Source organism: Uranotaenia lowii, chromosome 3 (genome assembly GCF_029784155.1).
Source record: "Uranotaenia lowii strain MFRU-FL chromosome 3, ASM2978415v1, whole genome shotgun sequence".
Lineage (NCBI taxonomy): Eukaryota > Metazoa > Arthropoda > Insecta > Diptera > Culicidae > Uranotaenia > Uranotaenia lowii.
Genome location: NC_073693.1, coordinates 223,981,016 through 224,002,258, shown reverse-complemented (window position 1 = coordinate 224,002,258; position 21,243 = coordinate 223,981,016). Strand labels below are relative to the sequence as shown.

The window sequence follows — 21,243 nt, the reverse complement described above, 5'->3', positions numbered from 1 at the left end:
TCTAGGGATTGCAAATTTAAACCCACAACCATCGCATATTTTGGTATGCAAATTTGAGCAAATATCGTGAAAACGACCATCAATCGGGAAAAACTAATATTTGTTCTATCAATATCGTATTAAATCCACAATTGTTTCCGTTTCATCCATTTTGGTTTGAACAAGACACTGGTTTTGTTTGACTGAAAATCCTTTTAAAAATCATTAATCAAACAATATTCCAAACGATTGTTTTTTTATACATGTGTATTGTATATTCAGTATTGTGGCAAAAAATTACTGATGTACATTTGAAACTTTTCTGTTCCGGTGATGAAGATGTTTGTCAAACGTTAATTATTTTTTTCAAATCAATTGATTCTCATTAATTCTATTTTCATCTTGAATGTATGATTAAATTCAGTAAAAATTAAAAGAAAAAAAAGCATAGTGATTTATCTATGCGCACATCTTCTAAATGGCAAGGCAGTGGTTGGTAGAAAAATTTTCAATTTTGATGATCAATTTTCCAATAGGCGCTGCAGAAGCGTTGCACTTCTACTAGCAGTCTAACTTTCTTTTTTTCTTTTAACATTTTAACTATAATTTTATATTACCCCTCCAAAACCCAATAATAAATAAATAATAACTTTTCAAAAAATATGTTATATTTCCCGTATTTTCATGTTGAGGTTTTCTTTTGACTTGCTTGTCAAACAGTTGCTATATTAGTAAAGTTTGTTTGACCAAAGTATTTTTAATTATTCTTCGCAAAAAAATTTAAAATAATTATTGGCTTGGATTTAATTCCAATTTTAGTAAACCTAGTTTAGAAGCGTGTTGTAGAGGGCCAATATGATTTTATTTTTGTTTTTTTTTTTCATAAAGTACCAAATTTAAACGGACATGTATTTCATAGAGAGGCGTCAAAAAATTTCGCAATTATTTTTCCGTTTTCTGAGATACATGATTTAAAAAGCAAAAGTATAAACTTTGATATAGGTATAGGTAATAAATTTATATTTTTTCTTGTGATTAAGGGATATAAGGGCATAACGGCCACCTTAAGGAAGACGCTTATTTAACCATAGAAAACAGCTATTATATGACTTGCATCATTGTTTCGTGTTCAGACACTAACAAAGTAAATTTTCTTACAGGATAATACTTGAAAAAGTAGATAGAAACGCTTAAAAATACATTTTAAAAACTTTTTCCGAAAACGGAAAATCAGTCACTGTAGGGACATAATGAGAACCCCCACTGGGGCAGTATAAGCAACATTAATAGGGGCGCGATGAGCGTTTTTTGCCGTGGAATCTAGCAGCAAATTTCACTCGATGAAGTCAACTGAATAATAGAGCTACAGCTTGACTTGATTCGTCTGACGATTTGGCCTATCGGTTAGAGATCGGAGAGGAAATCAGTAGGCTCGAGTTCGATACCTGTTCGAAGTGGTTTTCATTTACCATTCATGATCGATGTATTTTACACTAAACGGTGAGGCGTGGATCCATCAAACAAATCAATACTTAATTAATGTATGACTTTTTGTAGAATACCAGAAATTCACATACACTCATACATTATGTTTTTGGTGCTTTGCATCTCCCGCCAAGAAGCTACTAGTACAATGCAACGATCAAAATAATCGATCATGAACGGTAATTGAAAAAATTCTTCTCGAACAGAAATCGAATCCGAGCCACTGATTATCTCTTCGACATCTAACCAAATCGTCAGATGTAAACTGTTGAAGCTGTAGCTCTATCATTCAGTTGACTACATCGATTGAATTCGCTATTAGATGCTACGGCAGAAAACGTTCATCGTGCCCCAATTAATGGTGCTTTGTTCGCCCCGAGTCAACAAATTAAAGTAAAAACGCGTTTTCAAATTGATTTAAGTGAAAAAAAAGATGGTGAAAATTGAAGAACATGTGTATATCAAGTTGCAGTGCGTAAATTTTAGATCAAGATGACTGGTGCTTGAAATTATAATATTTTCGTCACTGGAGAACCTAGATGTTTTTGTTTAAATATTTTGTAAAGATGATAAGAAGATTTCTTTCTTGATGAAAAATTAATACTACAGGAATTATGAAACTATTCCTCATGAAAATTTATTTATGAAAATGCGTACTTTTGTAGAAAAGAGAAGTGCTTACCATGCCCCGGGTGCTCGTTATGCCCTTATCTCCCCTATACTGAAAAACCAAAAATTGAACGATTTGAGAAACAATGTGTTCATCATGTTCCAGTGCGTACATTATATATTAAGATGATTTTACGATCATAAAAGCTTATTTTCCAGTGGCCAAAAATTATAATGTTTTCGTGACTTGAGAACCGAGTTGGTTTTTCTTAAATATTTCTGTAAAAATGATAAGAAGATTTCTTTTTTGCTGAAAAATTAATACTATAGGAAGTACGGAAGTAATCCTCATGAAAATTTTATTTAAGAAACTACGTACTTTTGTAGAAAAGAGGAGTGCTTATTATGCCCCGGATGCTCTTTATGCCCTTAGCTCCCCTACCTCTTAATAAATTTAAATTCTAAATTTTTTGATACACTCTTAATTGCAAGTCCCGATTTTGGTAGAAAGCACATTAAAGACAATTGAACTGACGAGATATTTTTTATTTAGAAAGTGGATTTAAATTTAAAAAAAAACCACACAAGTTGTTTAAAAATGTCCACAGCCCAAAGCCCTAGCTCACATTTCCCTCTAACTATTCGATTTCTTTCCACCTTCCATTTTTATTTATTTATTTTATTTTTATAAGACTCTCACCACGGTGACGTCACGAAATTTGTTGGGCACTTTTTAGTGAATCGTGTAAACATTGTATACTATACAAGTTAATGTTAATAGGGTAAAAAACTAAATGATAGTTACATGTTGATATCAACAGTTTATTTCTCGATAAAATAACGGGTGTTAAATAAAAAATGAGAATTTTTTCAATCACATATAAAAAGATGGTTATTTTTTTTTTCATCGATTTCAGTATTTTTTATTAATAAAATAATGTATTTTCTTCAAAAATATGTCAGTGAATGTTTGAGTAAGGGCTGTGGTCTGATGTTCGACGCAACTTTGTCGCGATGCTCTCACAAGAACGTTGTACGGCACTTACGTCCCTTTTCCGGATACAATTCCGGATTCTTGTAGTCAGTTGCTTCGTGTCCTTGGCCCTCCAATTGTTTTTATACACTACACACTACCAAAAAAATCTGTAAAATCACATCATATATGATGTAAAGAAAAAGAAGCATCACATATGATGGAATATTCCGTGTGAGTTAAATATTACACGACTGTAAATTTGGCGAACGTGTAATATAAAAATGATGTAAACTTCAGCAGACGTGTAAAATTTCAAAGACGTGTAAAATTTAAGTCGCTCTGAAAATTCCGCCAAATGGAATGCTTCTTTTTAATTACATCATGAATGATGTAATTTTACAAATTTCTTTCGTTTTGCGCATTATTAAAAACAAGTTTAAATTTACCGTAAAATTTATTAAAATTGGTTTATTATAATTTTGTACCGAATATCGATCCACTAAGACACTCATGGCAAAAATTATCAACCAACAAATTTTTTTGCAAAAATAATGACATAAAAAACTGCATGACTATGAAGAACACTAACTTTTACTCGTAAGTCACCGGGTCCTTGCTGATCCGGATTCCTTGACCGTAGCCTTCAACGTACATCTGCTACTGAGACGAATCTTACACTGGTCATCTGTCCTTGTTGCGGTTGCTGTGGTTCGAGTTGTCTCTGCAAAGACAAAAAAATCATATGATTTTGCTTTACCATTATGTATTTTATAACTTACCGGTCGTTGGATTGGATAGTTTCTGGCACCATGCCATACCAGGACGCATCTACACTGGCTGCGGGATTGAGCTGGCAACCACTGCGTTTTTGTTTTCCAATTCCGTCGTCCAGATCGATCGCATTCGCATCTGACGTGGATGTGTTTATCATGAACCATCGTAAGAAAGGTAGTATCACGACCACTCATCGATTACAATTCACTACGAGTCCGGATTTTAGATGGGCTTAAATGTGTTGTAAATTTACATTTAATAAATGTTCTAAAAATATATTCTCAACAATTACCGCTGTTTGGGCCGCATCACGAAACGCCTGTTTTGCCTTTCTATCGGGGCGGCAAATTGTTCTCGATTTGCGCCGCGCGTTCGGTTTCTTGTTGTTCTTACGCTATGCTGCCTTGGATTCGTTATGCCTTTTAGCCTTCTTTTGACCATCTCCAGTGTCCAGTGTCGCAATCGTCGTACTAATTTAGAAAAAGGAAAAAAGAAATTCACAAATTACAACATACTACAAAAATTTAACAAAAATCGTTCCTTACTCACCTTTTTGGTTATTGCTGCTTTCCGTTCGTCTTGTTTACTCTTTTTCTTCCCGACTCCAGACGGAAAACATTCCGAAATACGGGCAAAATAAAAATACTGTTCCGTCAGGATTTTTCGATGTTTCTTCGCACCATTTCCGGACGACAATTTTCGAGGAACAAACCTTATTTCACGGGCTCACTGAGCAACGATTATTTGTAACATCTTCCGTACTATTGGTGTGGGCTTTTCGGATGCTCGTCAGAAGGACCGATTTTGTCAAAGTGCATCCCTATGTCCAAACCTTCGACGAAAGTCACTGTCTTAATACACAATTTTCACTTAAATTATTCTGGCTTGGAGCAAAGCTAGACTGTAACCGACCCGAACTTTTTTACGCTAGCGAACGAAAAAAAAGGAAACCTTGGAAACAAGCAAATTCCGCACCATCAAAACAACACGATAAAATTACTGAACGAAACCGGATTGTCAAAAGATCCGCAGTTTCCGTCTTTGTCACTCTGCACACAAATTTGAGGGAACGGGTGTTTTTTTTCTTTTAAAATCATATCAATTGAACTCCGATGAACATTATTAAAACGGTCGTTTTGCTTATTGAAACCATCGAATTTTCTTACTTTGAGAGCGCTTAGAAATTTTATTTCCAGTGATGTTTAGACTTCAACATTTGTTTGTTAAGAATTAAGAAAGAAAAAGAAGGATCATATATGATGAAATTTTCAGAGCGAATTAATCATTACACGTCTGTAAACTTCAACTGCCATGTAAAATTTGAAAGACATGTAAAATATTTAAGACGTGTAATATTCAATTCGCACTGAAAATTCCGTCATATGTGATGCTTCTTTTTATTTACATCATATGTGATGGAAATTCACATCAAATAATTACGTTCCGTGTCAAGTAATATTCATGTCATTAGAATTCAATGCTTTTAAGGATTCAACTTTTTTCAATCTGTAAATTCACATTGAATAATCGTGTTCAACGTCATGTAATATTAAAGGTTTCCAATTTCAGTGTTGTTAAGGATTCAGATTTTTTTTCTGTGTAGGGCACTTAGTGAGCCAGAGAAATCCTCTATTGGGCGGCACTGGGGCAAGTTTGTTGGGTTACGATATGCGTTTTAGACAGCGGAAAATAGCTTTCGTCATCCAGAACTAATGACGTCCCGCGGTATTTTTTGGTCATCCACAGACACTGTGATTTAACCCTCTCAATCTACTCCGGCGACCTCGTCTTCTTCCTGCAGACGATTCCTTCCATCTTGAGGGTACGATGGAACAATACGTGGGAGCAGCCATATTTCCGACCGTCGTCACGCAAGCTGGTTGCGTCCTAGTTGTCAAACAGCTTCTTTAACAATGTCTTCCTCTGCTTCGTCATTATCGTCACCGGACGACCACTTCCGACCTTCCGCTCTACGTTCAGGGAACCCAGGATACCGTACTGACAGGTACATTTTCTTCCTTAAAATGTGCCACCGTGAACTTTTTTCCTTACAGGAAATGCGTTTCGTAGAACCGTACAATGCGTTCGCGGAGTACGTGCTGTTTCGACGCCATCTTTGCTTTGACTAAATTCAAACTAGCAAAACCAAACACGCCTACTGTTTCTAGGGAGCCCAAAGAGCAATTTTCTTGGAGAAAGAAAATTTTACGCTCTTTATTTGAGTTACTGAAAGGTATTGAAAAAATTCTCATTTTTTATTTAACACCCGTTAGTAATTGCCCGAATAGAATTGTACAATGAAAAAACCATGAATTTCATATTCACAAACCATAAATTTTATGGTTTACACAATGCTTATTATCTTCCACGATACCGTGAATGCACATTGGATTTCATAGTTTCCGACCATACATTTCACTGTTTCGGCGAAAATAACCATGAAAAAGGGGTATTGTTATGCAGCGTGACCATGAAAAAAATGGCGATTTCCCATACATCCGGAAGCTCAAAAATATGAAGTTCATGGTGATAACAGCTTCCACTTTTTCATAGTAAAACCATGAAAATCCATTTAATTACATTGTTCTATCAAAGATGGAAATCAAGGTCTTTCTATGGTATAAAACTATTGTTTTAACCGTAAAATTTCATGGTTTTACTATGAATAATTTATTGTTTAGAATATTTTGCAAAAGTTATTACTTATTTCAAGGAATTTTATTCATGATTAGTTGTGCTTTGGAATAATTTTGATTTACGTTTATTAAAAAGCACGACCAAACAGGAATATTATTCCTTGAAATAAGAATAACTTAAGCAAACTGATAAATTTGAAAACGAAATTCGAAATAATTTTATTATATATTATAATTGTTTAACTCTCTGGTATGGTATAACTTAGATATGGTGCCTAACTTTTCTTGCAGCAGTTGAAAAAAACAAGACTTCTTCAAATTGTGCCATCCGGAACCATGGGTAGCAATAGCAACGAAAGCCGGTCTCCAGATGAAAATTCTTACCAGAATTGCAAGGTTTCCCTTGTTTACCAGAGTTGTGTTTATTTTCCGTTGCTGTTCACGAGTTATGTTGACCAATCCATCCATGTTTCTAACCAGTCGCAAGCCGTCCGTTCGAAGATATTCTAAAGATCTCGATACAAATCTGCCGTTCGGTTTCTAACTGCTCTATGATTCAGGCCATTGGTTCGAGCAACCACCAGTGTGTCAGTCAGTTCATCGTTTCAGATCCGTACTTGGTTGAGGGGAACTGCAAGAGAACGACAGATGTAGACTATGTATTGTGAGTTTCAATTATTTTTTTAAGAGATAATTTTGTCGCAATCCAAGCGACAAAACTTTTGAAATGTTTTGTGAAAAATATACATGTATTCGATGCAAGAGGCATTGAAAAACATCCTAATCTTTTCTAACTAGAAATTTACCTTTTGGTAGAGTAACATCAAATACGATCGGATGGTTGTTCGGTAAATAGTTGATCTCACAAGTAGGAGCGTTAATAAAAATAATCTTACCATCGGAATTTATCCTGCAGCCTTCATGAACATGTCCAAATACGTGATACCGTGATTTGACTCGTTGCTGATCTGTTGTTAGCAACTCAACACACCCGGCGCGTACTTCCGAAGATCACCATGACCAACGAGAGGCGTATGTGTTAACAAGATATCAACCTTTTCTAAAGTGTTCTCCCACTTTTCCAGGCAATCATTTTTGCCGCGCTTCACATTGAAGGCCCACTTGCAAAACTCCGCTTGCCAAGTTTAAGACTACACAACTCAATGCAATTATTCTGCAGGTAGGTGCAGTTGCTCAAGTGCTGTTGAATATTTCCCGTTTTCAAGACCTCCGTTAGGCTCTCCTGAAATAAATAAAAATTAGGAATGAAACATCCATATTCAATCATTTATTGAGATTGAAGGAAAGGTATGAATAAGACTTTACAAACCTTCGAATTACCAAGTGTTGGTATTTCGTCAAGAATGATAGAACCAGTTTTTCTTGCAGCATCCTCCGGTAGCATTTTCAAAGGGTACATGAAGGTGTGATCGAAGCTTAAAAGTTCATGATTTTTCGCTGTGACCATTTTGTGTTTATGCGGAAGTTTTTCTAAAAATAAATTTGGTTAGAAACATCATTTGGGTTCGAAATGCTACTTTTTTACCCAGCTTATTGTTGAAATCGAAGACCGCAACTTTCCGCACAGAGATATCTCCATCCGGAATGTCAAACTGGTTGGTTAGCGAGTGTGTATCCGACATCAAACAACCCGGATCTTGTTGGCGGGGACATTCCTAGTCGGAGGCTTTGCATCGATTCTGATGACATGCTGGGATTTAGAAAGTTCCTTCCAAGCGGGAGTTGGATCTTCCGTGAGAGGATGGATATCTACTTTAACGTTAATCCTTCCGGTTTGATACACGATAGCACTGGCCAGGGTTGGTAAATTTCGCCCGTCACGCTTGACCCGACTAGTTTTTTTTTTCATCAAACGACCGGCACCTTACTCAATTGACGGAGCCTCACTACTCGCATGACGGATAAAGCACGACAACAATCACAATTTCTCCGTTATGCGACTGGCGAAGCTCCTACACATCCTCGTTCGGCTGCTGCCGGCAGGTAAAACTAATTGAACGACTTGCTGGCAGAGAGCAACAATAGCAATAAAAAACTGAAAACGGGCTTGCTGGCAGGAGCAACAATAATAATAAATGCGTTTCTTTTTCGTCTTCGGTCGTCTTCGGCTTGCTGGCAGGAGTAACAATAATAATAAATGCGTTTCTTTTTCGTCATCGGTCGTTGAAATGCGATTGCTTGACTAGGTTATTATTTTAGCTTCAAATGACTGGGGAATGAATGACTGGCAAACGAAGTGACTGGTCGTTAAGGAACAGTCAAATGAGTTTGAAGGACCATTTTACCGTTGATCGTTGAATTATGCCAACCCTGGCACTGGCACTGAATTAATCAAGTTTTTGTTACTTTAAAAAATGGCGCGGGCACGGAATCAAAATAAATCTCTACACGAAAAATTGTAAATACGCAAACAATGCAAAATTTTGACAATGTTCATTTTGGTTTGGATTTTAATTTCACCATGAAATACACAGTAACAATAATAATCACAAGAAAATTATTGTGGTACCGTACTTCTGTCATTTTCGGCAACTATGAAATATTTTGAATTTAAGATATACTTCACGGTGACTTTGAAAATTATGGTGATTTCATAATTAAATGTGGTTAAAAGATATTAAGAAACTACGATGAAATTGATTGTTAAATTGAAAATCATTGTTCAGTTATCTTAATACCATGGTCTTTGCTATTCGGGTGATATATGTCAGTGATTGAAATCGTGACGTCACAACGCACCCTTTTAAAAAATTTGGTTTCCGATTTGTACGTTCTCAATAAACAATATAACGAAAAAAGTTATGATCAAAAAGGATGTGTAAAAAATTACTTTTAGAACAGTTTAGTTTTTTTGTATATAATGAAAAATAAGAAATACCGAAATGATGGAATAGGTCCTAAGTTCTTACTAGGATTGTTCAATTTTCAGGAAATGATCTATTCAGATGGACGGTTACAGGATCGATCCACCTGAAATTTCGAACATTGAGAATCGATCTCTGATAGATCGATCTTATCCTTTGTGTAATCTTTGGGAACTTTGTGTAATTAAAAGAACAAAAAAAAACACGAAGTTTCAAAGATGCATTAACCTTCTATCTTTGGTAGAAATGAATGCTTATAAACGACTTACTTTTGATACTCAATATATTGAAATCTGCGAGCAAAAAAAATCTGAATTGAAAAGATCAATCTTCCATAGATCGATTCAAGATCAACCTTTTTTAGGTCTATCAATTCTACTTTGAATTTCATAATTCACTTAAATACCAAAAATTAAATAATAGAAAAATAAATAACAGTTAAAAGATCATTCGAACAAATGAAAAATTAGCTTAGATCAAACGAGTATAAAACTGATAAAAGATACATCGGGGAACGTTAAACTTTTCTGGATAAGATATTTAATTTGGAACATTTTTGAAGAAGGATAAAAGCTTCATTTGAACAATTGAAAAAAAAAATGTTTTTTTGATTTTAAAGATTTTTAGTTATTGATCAACTATGTAGATGACAACAAAACATTTGTTTTCAAAAATATGTTGGATATATTTTGGTTTATAATTTCTTCGAAATTTGATCAAATTCATGATTCAAATTTTTCCCAAACCAGTCAGTTTCAGCTCTAAAACCTTTTTGAAAAAAGCGATGATAAACTTTTTTTAACCCTTTTGTTCAACGAAAATCTTTATAAATGAGGAAAATTTATTGACATTTTTTTTTAAATTGCATAAGCACAGGGGTAGAGGATCTTGGCTTTCAGTACTTTTTACGGTTGAAGTTTTCACATGCTTTTACCATTTTACCATAAGACGGGGTTTATATTCCATCTCTACCTAAGGTTTACATCCAGAGTGATTGTAACTTTTAGAAATAACTGCCAATACTTTTCATAGATTGGTAACACACGGATCAAGGATTTCTGAGGCCACCTAATTTTTTTTTTTCAAACTTACCTAGTTGTAGCTTTTGACAACTGCAAATCAAACAGTTTTCATAACCATGGATTGTTAGATTAACATGTTTTGAAACATTCTGCGCAAAAAAAATATTGGCATTGGTTTTATGCCGTTTCTAGTGGATCCCGTCTTAAGTCGGGGTTGGGAGCTGGAGGGTTAATATCTTAACACACCACAAAGAAATAAAAGTCAGAAAACACCGAAACGAGTCATTCTATACCTTAAAAACCATCTGGTTCAAATTCTACAAATTTTGTGTCTTTGAGTTACCGAGAGTGATGTGTTTAATTTTGTAGAATATAGTTTGAATATCAAATTTATAAAACTGGAGTTGTGCTTGTAGGCGTAGCACACTCGCGGCAAGCGAAAAATCGTGATATCTCGTATTTGGTCCGCAATGTGTTGTACAGATTTTCATTTTTCAGCTTTTTCATCACTTTGAATTGAAGATAAAAGACCCGAAAGACAAGGTTTTAGCTCATTCGCCGGGAAATATCAATCAGAAAAACATATTATTACAAAAATTCATATTGGAAAATTTCAATCCTGCAAGATCTTCGATGCTACTTATCTGCATAGTATATGCCATAAATCTTTAATTAATATAATCAATCAAATTATATTTTTATTGCAGCATACAATTACGTTTTGAACGGACACAATTCGATCCCGGTGGCCACCAGTGCCAGCACGACCTTACCGGAAGGTGCCATCGACCTGAACGGGGCGGTATCCATCAATGTGGAAACTATTCCGTCCATCGAGGAGGAGCCCCTGGAGTCATCTACCCCGATCAGTCACAATGAGGAAGACATTTCCGCCAGCGAGGGCAGTAGTATTGCCAACGAATCCGTGGCCAACACCAGCGGCATTAGCGGCACCCTAGAGGACTGCGATCCGGAGGATGGAATGGAAGCCGAGGATGATTCCGAATCGGAACTAACCAATCTATCGTGGCTTACCGAGCTCAAAAACATAACCAACCTGACGCCCTCGGATGTTCCCCTGACAGATTTGCCCACGGCTCGGTTTAATAAATTCATCGCCCAAGTGCGAAGGTATGTGACTAACGATTTTTTTTCTAACTCCTATCTCTACCGCTGCAGTTATTCGTTTTAAAACTAATTACATTCGGTCACGACATTTTGTTGTGACATGTTGTTGTTGTTTTTGTTTCTGCAGAAGCCGTGAATCGTATGACAAACGCAAAGACCAGTACACATCACTTGCAAATGCAGCAGAAAAGCCCCCCTTCAATTATGCCCAGATTATCGCAATGGCCATGCTAGACGAAGGGCGGATGACGCTGAAGCAAATCTGTAAATGGATACAGGAAAAGTTCGCCTATTATAAAGTGCACAAGAACTGGAATGTAAGTATTTTCCCTTCGATCGCAAGAAGCCAAAGTTGGTGACGAATTAAAAATATGAATAATTGATAAGGGAATATAAAATCAAACATGAAACAAGAGTTAAAGCTTGAAATTTAATAAGCTCAGTTTTGCTGAAAAAAAGCTTTATGTTAACTCCAATGGGATGCAATTAATTAAAAATTGGTTTGCATTTTTTGCACTTTTTGGAGAAAATTGTTCGGCATACTTTCAGTCATGATAATTTTACTAACATAAATCAGAATTTGAGATCGAATAAAAACTAAGAACTATAAATTGATATTCACAATATAATTCTGCGATCCTTCTACTATTCGTTAATCCATTATATCACAGAGAACATTATATTTTGGAAACTGTGTCGGTTGTGGTACATCACCGCTATAGGTACTAAGTAGAAAACGAATGATTTATTCCCAGAACATAACGTTACCAGCTGACCAATGGTTGCAAACGAAGAGAACATAAGCGAAGAGGAGCTAACAATTATCAGCAGAGGAATTGCACGACATCGCCAAGACCCTTCTTTTGAAGAAGGTTGCAGGACCGGCAAAGACCGCTAACATTGAATTGTATGTGATAGTATCATATTGTGATATTTCTGTCTGCAATTCAAAAGTTGGTCACTGCGGCATTGTGACGATCGACGTGAAAAATGCCTCAAAAAACGCTAGCTGGGAAGCTCTTGCCAAAGCGCTTCACAGGATGTGTGTTCCCAATACCCTTATTTCTTTATTTTCATAGTAGTTCATTCCGTCCCACGACATAATTTGGCGAACATAATTCCTGAAACTCACTCAGTCCATGGCAACCGTTTTCCAACTTCTCGGCTTCACGCCCCACACATTCGCCAGATCACGCCCCACTTGGTGTATCCACCTCGTTCGTTGCGCCCCCGCTCGTCTTGTTCCTACCGGATTCCTAGTGAACACTTGTTCTGCAGAACAGTCGTCCGGCATTCTCGCAACATGTTCTGCCCAGTGTATCCGGCCAGCCTTCACCACCTTCTGGATACAGAGTTTGCCGTAGAGTCACGCGAATGTGGTCCACACTCCGTTCTTCTGCACACCGCCAAAGATGGTTCTTAACACTCGTCGCTCGAATACTCATTTCTCGTGCTCGTAGAGAACAACTGGTCTAAGGAGTGTCATATACACGTTACACTTCGTGCGAGGGCTAAGTATTCTCGACCGCAGTTACTTGTGGAGTCCTAGTAGGCACGACTTCCGCTGATGTCATTGTCTGCGGTAACCAGTGAGCCGAGATAGACAAAGTCTTCGACTATCTCCAGCGCGTCGCCATCGATTGTGACCTTGTTTTTACTGGACAAGGTTGTACTTCCAGCATCCAGCCAGCATGTACTTCGTCTTGGACGTATTAACCATCAACCCAATCCTTTCTGCTTCGCGTCAATACCCTCTGCAGGATAATAGGAAGCTTTTTAGAAAATCGCGTCTGACCTACGAAACCAAAACCGGGTTACGATCTACTGCCCAAACAGCGGGTGTTCCACAAGGTTCCATACTAGGAACTGTGCTCTGGATATTCCTGACTTTCCAGAGCACAGTTGTTAACGCTGAAACTTCACGATATCGTGCTCGTGATCACCGGTGCAACAACGAGAAGGTAGAAGACCTTACAACGATGTATGTATATAGAAAGGATTGGCATCTGGATGAAAGGAGTTAAGCTTCAGATAGCCCACCATTCTACCGAAGTCCTACTCGTGATCAGCAAAAGAGTTGTGCCGCACATGGAGATTACTGTTGGAGTACATACCACATCTTCGAAACAGCAGCTGAAATATCTCGGAGTAATGGTCGACAATCGTTTAAGTTTTGGTGCGCACGTCAAATACTGCTGTGATTGTACGTCGAAAGTCATCGACTCATTGACGTGGATTATGCCGAAATGCCATGGTCCAAAGAGTAACAAGAGACATCCCATTGCGAACGAAGCACTATCGAAACTAATATACGGTGGAGCGGCCTGGAGTTCTGCCCTAGAGGTAGAGCTCAAAAGATCGAAATTACGTACAGAACCATCTCAACAGATGTAGCTTTTGTCATCGCGGGTATGATTCCCTTCGGTATCACTCTAGAAGATGATAAAGAGTGCTACGTGGCAAAAGCAGTTAGAGGAGTGCGTAAAGCTAAACGAGCATTGACGCTGCTAAAGTGGCTGGAGCAACGGGATGCATCGAACAACGCAAGATGGACTCATAGCCTTATTTCCCACGGCTTTCAGACTGGATACATCGGAAGTATGGAGAGGTCAATCTTTACCTGACGCAGTTCCTTTCGGGCCATGGGTGCGTTAGACAAACCTTCATCGGTTTAAGCTCATCAGCTCGCCATATTGCCCGGAATGAGTTGATACGGTGAAATAGGCAGAAGAAAGGGATAGTCAAACTTAACTACACACAAAACTTTCGAGGCCGGAAATTAGCAAAATTTTGCTCAAATTTGACCAGCTAAAAAGTTAGCAATTAAATTAGCAAAAAAAAATTACAGAAAATTTAGCAAAATAGCAAGAAGTGCCCTGACTAAATGTTTACTAATTTTATAGTTAAAAAAACTGTGTTTGCTAAAATGTTAGCAAATAAATTTTACCCCAAAAATGTGCTGGAATTTTAGTAAATTTAATTTTTTTGTATTATCCGTTGATGGCCTTTTATATTTATTTACATAGTATTCCGTCTCACGACATAACTTGACGAACATAATTCCTAAAATTCACTCGGTCCATGGCAACCGTTCTCCAATTTCTCGGGCACCCCACGTTCGCCAGATCACGCTCCACTTGGTCTAACCACCTCGCTCGTTGCGCCCCCGCTCGTCTTGTTCCTACCGGATTTGTAGCGAACACCTGTTTTGCAGGACAGTCGTCCGGCATTCTCGCAACATGTCCAGCCCAGCGTATCCGGCCAGCTTTCACCACCTTCTGGATACTGGGTTCGCCGTAGAGTCGCGCGAGCTCGTGGTTCATCCTTCGCCTCCACACTCCGTTCTCCTGTACGCCGCCAAAGATGGTTCTTAACACTCGTCGCTCGAATACTCCGAGTGTACGCAGGTCCTCCTCGAGCAATATCCATGTCTCGTGCCCGTAGAGAACAACCGGTCTAATAAGCGTCATATACAGGTTACACTTCGTACGAGGGCAAAGTCTTCTCGACCGCAGTTGCTTGTGGAGTCCATAGTAGGCACGACTTCCGCTGATAATTCGCCTCCGGATCTCACGGCTGGTGTCATTGTCTGCGGTCACCAGGGAGCCGAGATAGACAAAGTCTTCGACTATCTCCAGCTCGTCGCCGTCGATCATGACCTTGTTATTACTGGACAAGCGGGTTCGGTCGGTCTCGGATCCGCAGGCCAGCATGTACTTCGTCTTGGACGTATTAATCATCAACCCAATCCTTCCTGCTTCGCGTTTTAGTTTGCGGTAGATCTCCTCCACCGCCGCAGATGATCTGCCGACTATATCAATGTCATCGGCAAAGCAGATAAGTTGACTGGATCTGTTGAAAATCGTGCCCCGCATTTCGCCCACCGCTCGTCGAATAACACCTTCTAGCGCCACGTTGAACATCATGCAGGATAGACCATCACCTTGTCGAAGCCCCCTGCGCGATTCGTTGATGGCCTATAGTGATCTTTCAACTAAGAAATTAAAAATATTAATTGATTAATTTACTTTTTATTTATTATCTTAACTTTAAGCTGATTGAAGAGGGTGGGTGGGATGCCTTTAAGGCGGAATTACTCGCCGAAACAGTCAAGGATGGTGTTCTCTGAATATCGAAAAATCTGCTTCGGTTCACGGTACCCTAAAAATAAAAACATAAATAAATATAATTAAATAACCTAAAAATCACACTTCTTACTTTTGTCTTCGTTTTCAATTGAGTGTCAGGTTGTCCACCGTTAAACTCCGCACAACCCGCTTGTTATTATTTCAGCCCCAACCGAGGCACAAGACCGAATCATTAAGGTGCTTGCCTGTATTATGATTGCCGCTACAAATAGCATTTTTGCGTTTGGCGATAAAGCTGAAAATTTAAAAAAGAAGTATTGATTTTTAGTAAAGATTTCTAAACAATATTGAAGTATCCGAATTGTGCTTCAAATTTCAAATTTATAAACCAGAAATTATGTTTTAGATTTAGTCAAAAATCTATTTTCAGAGGAAATACTTATTTCATATTTCAGGTTACTTTTTTCGAAATAACTTAGTTAAAATTTGAAAGATTTCGGCGTGCATAAATATATTTTTTGGTCGAAGTGATTTTTTGTATCGAATCATCCAACAAAAAATCGTTTTATGAACGCCCTGTAATTTAAAATCATCGTATCTTAAATGATGAAAAATTTAATATTCTATTCATTTTTTTCTAAATCGATATTGGCACATTGCTCAACTCACCTTACAGTCAGTCCACCAAAACTATCTGAAAACCTGGGTCTTTAAATTCGAAAACCTGAAAACATTAGAAAAAAATGTTTCTTTCATATTTATTTTTATTTCTTAGTTCTTTCGAAATTACTTACCGATATCAAACGCTGTTCGATATCTGAGCGAGTCCAAATTCAAAGAAGCTTCTTTACATGGCTGCTTCGAAGTTGGTCCTTGAAAAAAGAGGTTTCGGAAGAGATACTTTCGTTCCGTAGGCGCAGCTGTAATTAAACAAAAAAAAACTTAAAATAAACAAGAAACTTTGAAACCCTCTAAAACATCATTTTTGTATGTTTTTTTTTGCATCGAACAATTTCGCAAAACTGTATGGGCCCAAAGAATTTTGAACACGAACGCAGATCGAGAAGAAATTTAAAAAAAACAGGAACTTTATCTAAAGTTTAGTTGTGCTCACTGCAAAATCATTTGTTTTCACGATCCCGGGTCCAGTGGTTTCTATTCAGCTGCACCTCGAAACAACATTCTGCCGGCCTTATCCAAAAACATGCGTCTTTCCGGCTTCAATCTGAGCATGAATCAGCTCCGGATCAGGCTACCGCTTTTTCGGTTTTGGGTTTTCCGAGCAAACATGCGCCCTTAACAACCGGACAGTTGTACCCATAGTCAAGCGGTCTGTACAGAACAATCGGAAGCCATTCTATTCCACGGTGCTTCTCAAATTTTTTGCAACAAGTAAACTCATCCAATTTAAATAGGCCACAACCGGTTACAAATAGTAAAATCTAAAAAAAAAACAAACAAAAACCCATAATTTTATAACGTTCAAACTTTTTCAACTTTAAAACTTACCAACAATTATTGCGAGATCGGGCAAACTTTTCTCGCTTGCTCAACGCTTCTCGACTAAAGTGGAATTGCCTGTTTCCAGCTGTGCTGTGCCCTTACCGCAGGCAGACATCACAGAACGTTGACCGGAACACACACTTGGTTCATACCGGAAGATTTCAAATTTTCCTCTTTTTTTAAGTATCCGGGCAGGCACATCTTGGAACAAGCTGGGATGAACGCCCATGAACATAATCCACGTCGGCACATAAACATTATGTTGACCGACGAGGCGATGCAACAATCGATGGAGTTTTGCAAATTTTATCTCGTTTTTTAACTAGAATAACGGAATCCAAATAAAACATATTATTTTTAGTTTTTTCTCGCTCCGAAGCGACCGAACGAATAACACCCGAAACCCGAAAACTGTCAAACGAATTTGGTTCCAGCACAGACTAAAAGTTTGTGTCCTTGCTACTAACGTACTGAAATAAATAGCAAAGCCAATTTTTTACTCAAGTTGAGCAAATTTATCGACGAAATGCAAAATTGCTAACTCATTAGTTAAACAAAATTTTTGCTAACGGAAAGTAATGGCCTCTTTTTGCTAAGTGGAGCCTCGAAAGTTTTGTGTGTAGCTAAAGCAAAATCTTGGGCCTCGTATGACACCATGAATCAAAAGCAACGCGATATTAGGTCTTGAAAAGTCTCACGTACTCAGACACGATCATTCTGTACCACTCCGAAGTTAGCGAAGAAGAAAAAAAAAGGTGCGATGTATATGTGCAAGAGCACAGCCGCCCCTTGATGTAGTATCATAGGGTGAAACCAAGGGACAGATCAGGCAAACGAAGCCCAAGGTGGTTTAAGAGGGACGAACCCACTCACGGCAGCAAAAACACCCGGCTGTAAAGGTTTTAAGTCAAATTTCAATCTTGTAAAAAAAATTAAAAGTTTGTCGATGGGAGAATGTTTCCCGACGTTTTGGAATGTCGGAAGCTCATTTGTTGCCCTAACCAAGAAAGACACCTAGAAACCTGTTGGCATACAGGCCAATCTACTGGGTGTACAGGAGGTGTTGGAGAAAGTGATTCTGAAATACTTAGATCTAGCGGGTCATCGAATGCGCAGGCCAGCCAGTTTAGCTTTTGGGAAGGTCGATACCTGATGGATGCAGAGCGGTCATCGGAACAGCTGGCAATGCCCGACCCGTGAGAAGAGAAGAGGAAACCGCTTCTGTGCCGCAGTAGAGCTAGACGTTCGCAATGCCTTTGGCGTCAGCTGAGCATCAATTGGGTCGTGGTTGTGCATTGCGTGAAAAAACAAGTCTGGGGATATCCATGACCAGTGTTCCGAAAATCAATCAAAACAAACACTCAGGATGCGTTTTCTGTTGGAAACATTCTGATTGTATAATGGGATAGCCTCTCGCAACTGCTTCGCCTGGCTGGTATGCAATCTCGATCAGCGCTCCTATCAGCTATGCAAACCGAGTCGCATCATTCAGAATCATCGGTTTAGCAAACATCGCATATCGGAGATGAGTGAGATACAAACTGATCCATTCTGAATGTAGATCACTCAGTATCTGCCTGAATTATATGAAATTCAAAATTATTTTTTGCAGGACGAGAAAAATCAAACAGTTGTGCGGGACACCATAAATTCTCAGTTGTTTTAACGTGACGGACGACAGTTTAATAAGAGAACTTGTAAAAATTGAAAAACACGGCGAAAGTGAACATCTTTCCCTCACAAACACAACTACAATTGGATTTGATCATAAAAAAACGTTATAACAACAAATAAATTTATTAATTTGCTATATATAAAATCAAACAAAATACGCTAATGATCGGCTTCATGTATCACTCACTCACTGCCTGATCCATTCACTCCTGATCGAAGATCAACAAGATTCGCCATATGCATTGAGCATTGGTGAGATTCCAATTTGATGATGGTGCTGCACTGTTTTGACAGCAAGCATCGTGCGAGGTGATCTGTATTTTGAGCTATGGTATTTTAGCGATGAATTGAACGATCGATGATCGGGTAGGTCCAGTAGCAATCAATAACGAAACCCGACCGCTGTACGTTCAGGTGCGAAGTGCAATCAGAAACATTTATTGAAAATGAGTGATTTTCGGAACACTGTCCATGACCAACTGGCAGCTGCGTGACAGCTGTATCAAAGAAAGTGGACCCATAATCCGATTCTAAAGAATTAAATATTGGATTGGGAGCAACCTTTGCTAAATGGACTTTTACACGACTACAGACTGATCTTTTTTTAACAACGAACACACACATATAGGATGTGCGAAGATGATAAAATTTGGGTTGGTTCACCTCTGAATTGATTGCCTCATAAGGAAGCTGGAAACTAATGCAAATCGCGAACGGTGTATAATGGCTTCATAGTCGGGGAGCATCTGAGTGAAGTGAGTCCAATACGTCGAGGAAAACCTAAACAATAATACTATTCTTTCTCCGATAATACTATACTTTCTCCGAGGTAGAAATTCAATTCAATTTTTGGGGGGATAGTGTCAGAGTGAGGTGGCATTCAATGCCTAAAGCTTCTTGAGTCGTTGCAGGATGACGTATTCGTGAATAACTCGATCAGATAATCGAACACCTTTGTAACATTCAAATTTCGCTTTCCCTTTTTAAATAACATTCAAACTTCTCCCCCTTCCAGAACTCCATACGGCACAACCTTTCTCTGAGCTTCTACTTCACAAAAGTTTCTCGGGCCAAAGATGAAAAGGGCAAGGGCGGTTACTGGGAACTTTCGATGGATGTTTCCAAAAGTGAACGCAAGCGTATTCGAATCCGGCAACGAAAAAGAAACGGTACGACGGCTCCTTCAATCCGCAGCCGGAACCGACAAAGCGCCAGTGCCACCAGTCAATCTTTTGCGTCCGAATCTAAAGTTGCCACAGAACAGGAGGAAACCGAGAAGGTTGTCGATGGAAACAACAATGACAACAACGACAACACTCAAATTGAAGACCATGATCCGTTCATGTCAGAGGAACAAACAGCTGACGACGAACAAGAGGAACAGAACATAATAATTGAGGGATCCGAGTCTGCCAACATCTGCTTGAACGACACCCATGCGGATAGTCAAGTGTTACCAACAAACAAACGCCAGCCCACGATCGAGATCATCGATAACCAACTGATCAAGAGTGCTGTTCTGGTAGATAACTGTTCGATCAACTTCGATTCGATCATCAGCGCTGAAAACGGGGACAACATTTTCACCAATTTGACAGTCGATGAGGTGAGTATCAGATCCAGATGGAAATTTTCTAAGAATCTCATATCAAATTTTAGGAACTAACAATCATCTAAATTTTCGTTCTAGATATTCTCGGGCAATGAAATTCCACAACCGGCCAATGATGACATCGTGGTTCCTTTCTTTGGTACCTCCGGCATCCAAACGGTTCAAACGGGCCCGAACGTGATCGTGGAAACGATTCCCTATTTCTTACCGGAGATGGAAAACTTTGACGAGCAGGACTTTGGCAATTTGATCAACATTAACGAGCAGGAGATCAGTGATGAATTTCTGAACGAACATGGATTTTTGTAATAAACCCCGCGAAATGGTCGCATAATTTTGTACTTGTTCTTGAAATCCAATAATGATACAAATTCTGTTGGTGCCTTCTCAACCAGTGTTTAATCCGTCCAAGCCATTACTTTAGCGTCTATGCAAGGTAGAATGTAAACGTCTAGTCGATTGATAGCAGTTATACTATTTAAGGATAGAGGTGTGTCCAGGACCCAGAAACAGGGGCTTCAAGGTATAGGAATACAATGTCACTCCAAAGATACCTCGGAGAAATTAGAATCAGTAAGCTTAGGTGCCGATCAAACCGAGAAAGGGAGTGAGTGAGTAGAAGTCTGAAACTAGGAGGAGTACAGCTTATCCAAAATATTGTTGAAGATACTTTGTATGATGTAGTATTCTCTAATGCATAGTGTGATACAAACGAGCACAAATAAATTATTATTGCACCATTTCAAAAGATTATCAACCGAGTTTTTATTTACATTACCGAGTCTCATGGGGTCCCAAAAATAAAACTCCAGTGTCAAAGGTGAACTGATTCTGTCTTTAGTTTGATACCGTTGAAAATTTTCGGCACCCAG

General features: G+C 38.4%; 1 protein-coding gene and 1 long non-coding RNA gene across 2 annotated transcripts in view; one reads left to right on the top strand and one right to left on the bottom strand.

The window, feature by feature from the left end:
* Window positions 1-21,124, top strand: part of LOC129755919 (forkhead box protein N2) — a 30,338-nt gene extending 9,214 nt beyond the window's left edge. The window contains exons 2-5 of the mRNA XM_055752625.1: window positions 11,074-11,497; window positions 11,622-11,811; window positions 19,775-20,365; window positions 20,450-21,124. Coding sequence (XP_055608600.1) covers window positions 11,074-11,497; window positions 11,622-11,811; window positions 19,775-20,365; window positions 20,450-20,680 — 1,436 coding nt within the window. The 3' untranslated portion in view covers window positions 20,681-21,124. The remainder of the gene's footprint in view (window positions 1-11,073; window positions 11,498-11,621; window positions 11,812-19,774; window positions 20,366-20,449) is intronic.
* On the bottom strand, window positions 3,539-5,372 carry LOC129755924 (uncharacterized). The gene is made up of 4 exons (XR_008739352.1): window positions 4,373-5,372; window positions 4,116-4,293; window positions 3,829-4,054; window positions 3,539-3,770 (listed from the first exon to the last, which is right to left on the bottom strand). It is a non-coding gene; the product is annotated as an uncharacterized LOC129755924 (long non-coding RNA).
* Window positions 21,125-21,243: the final 119 nt, after the last annotated feature.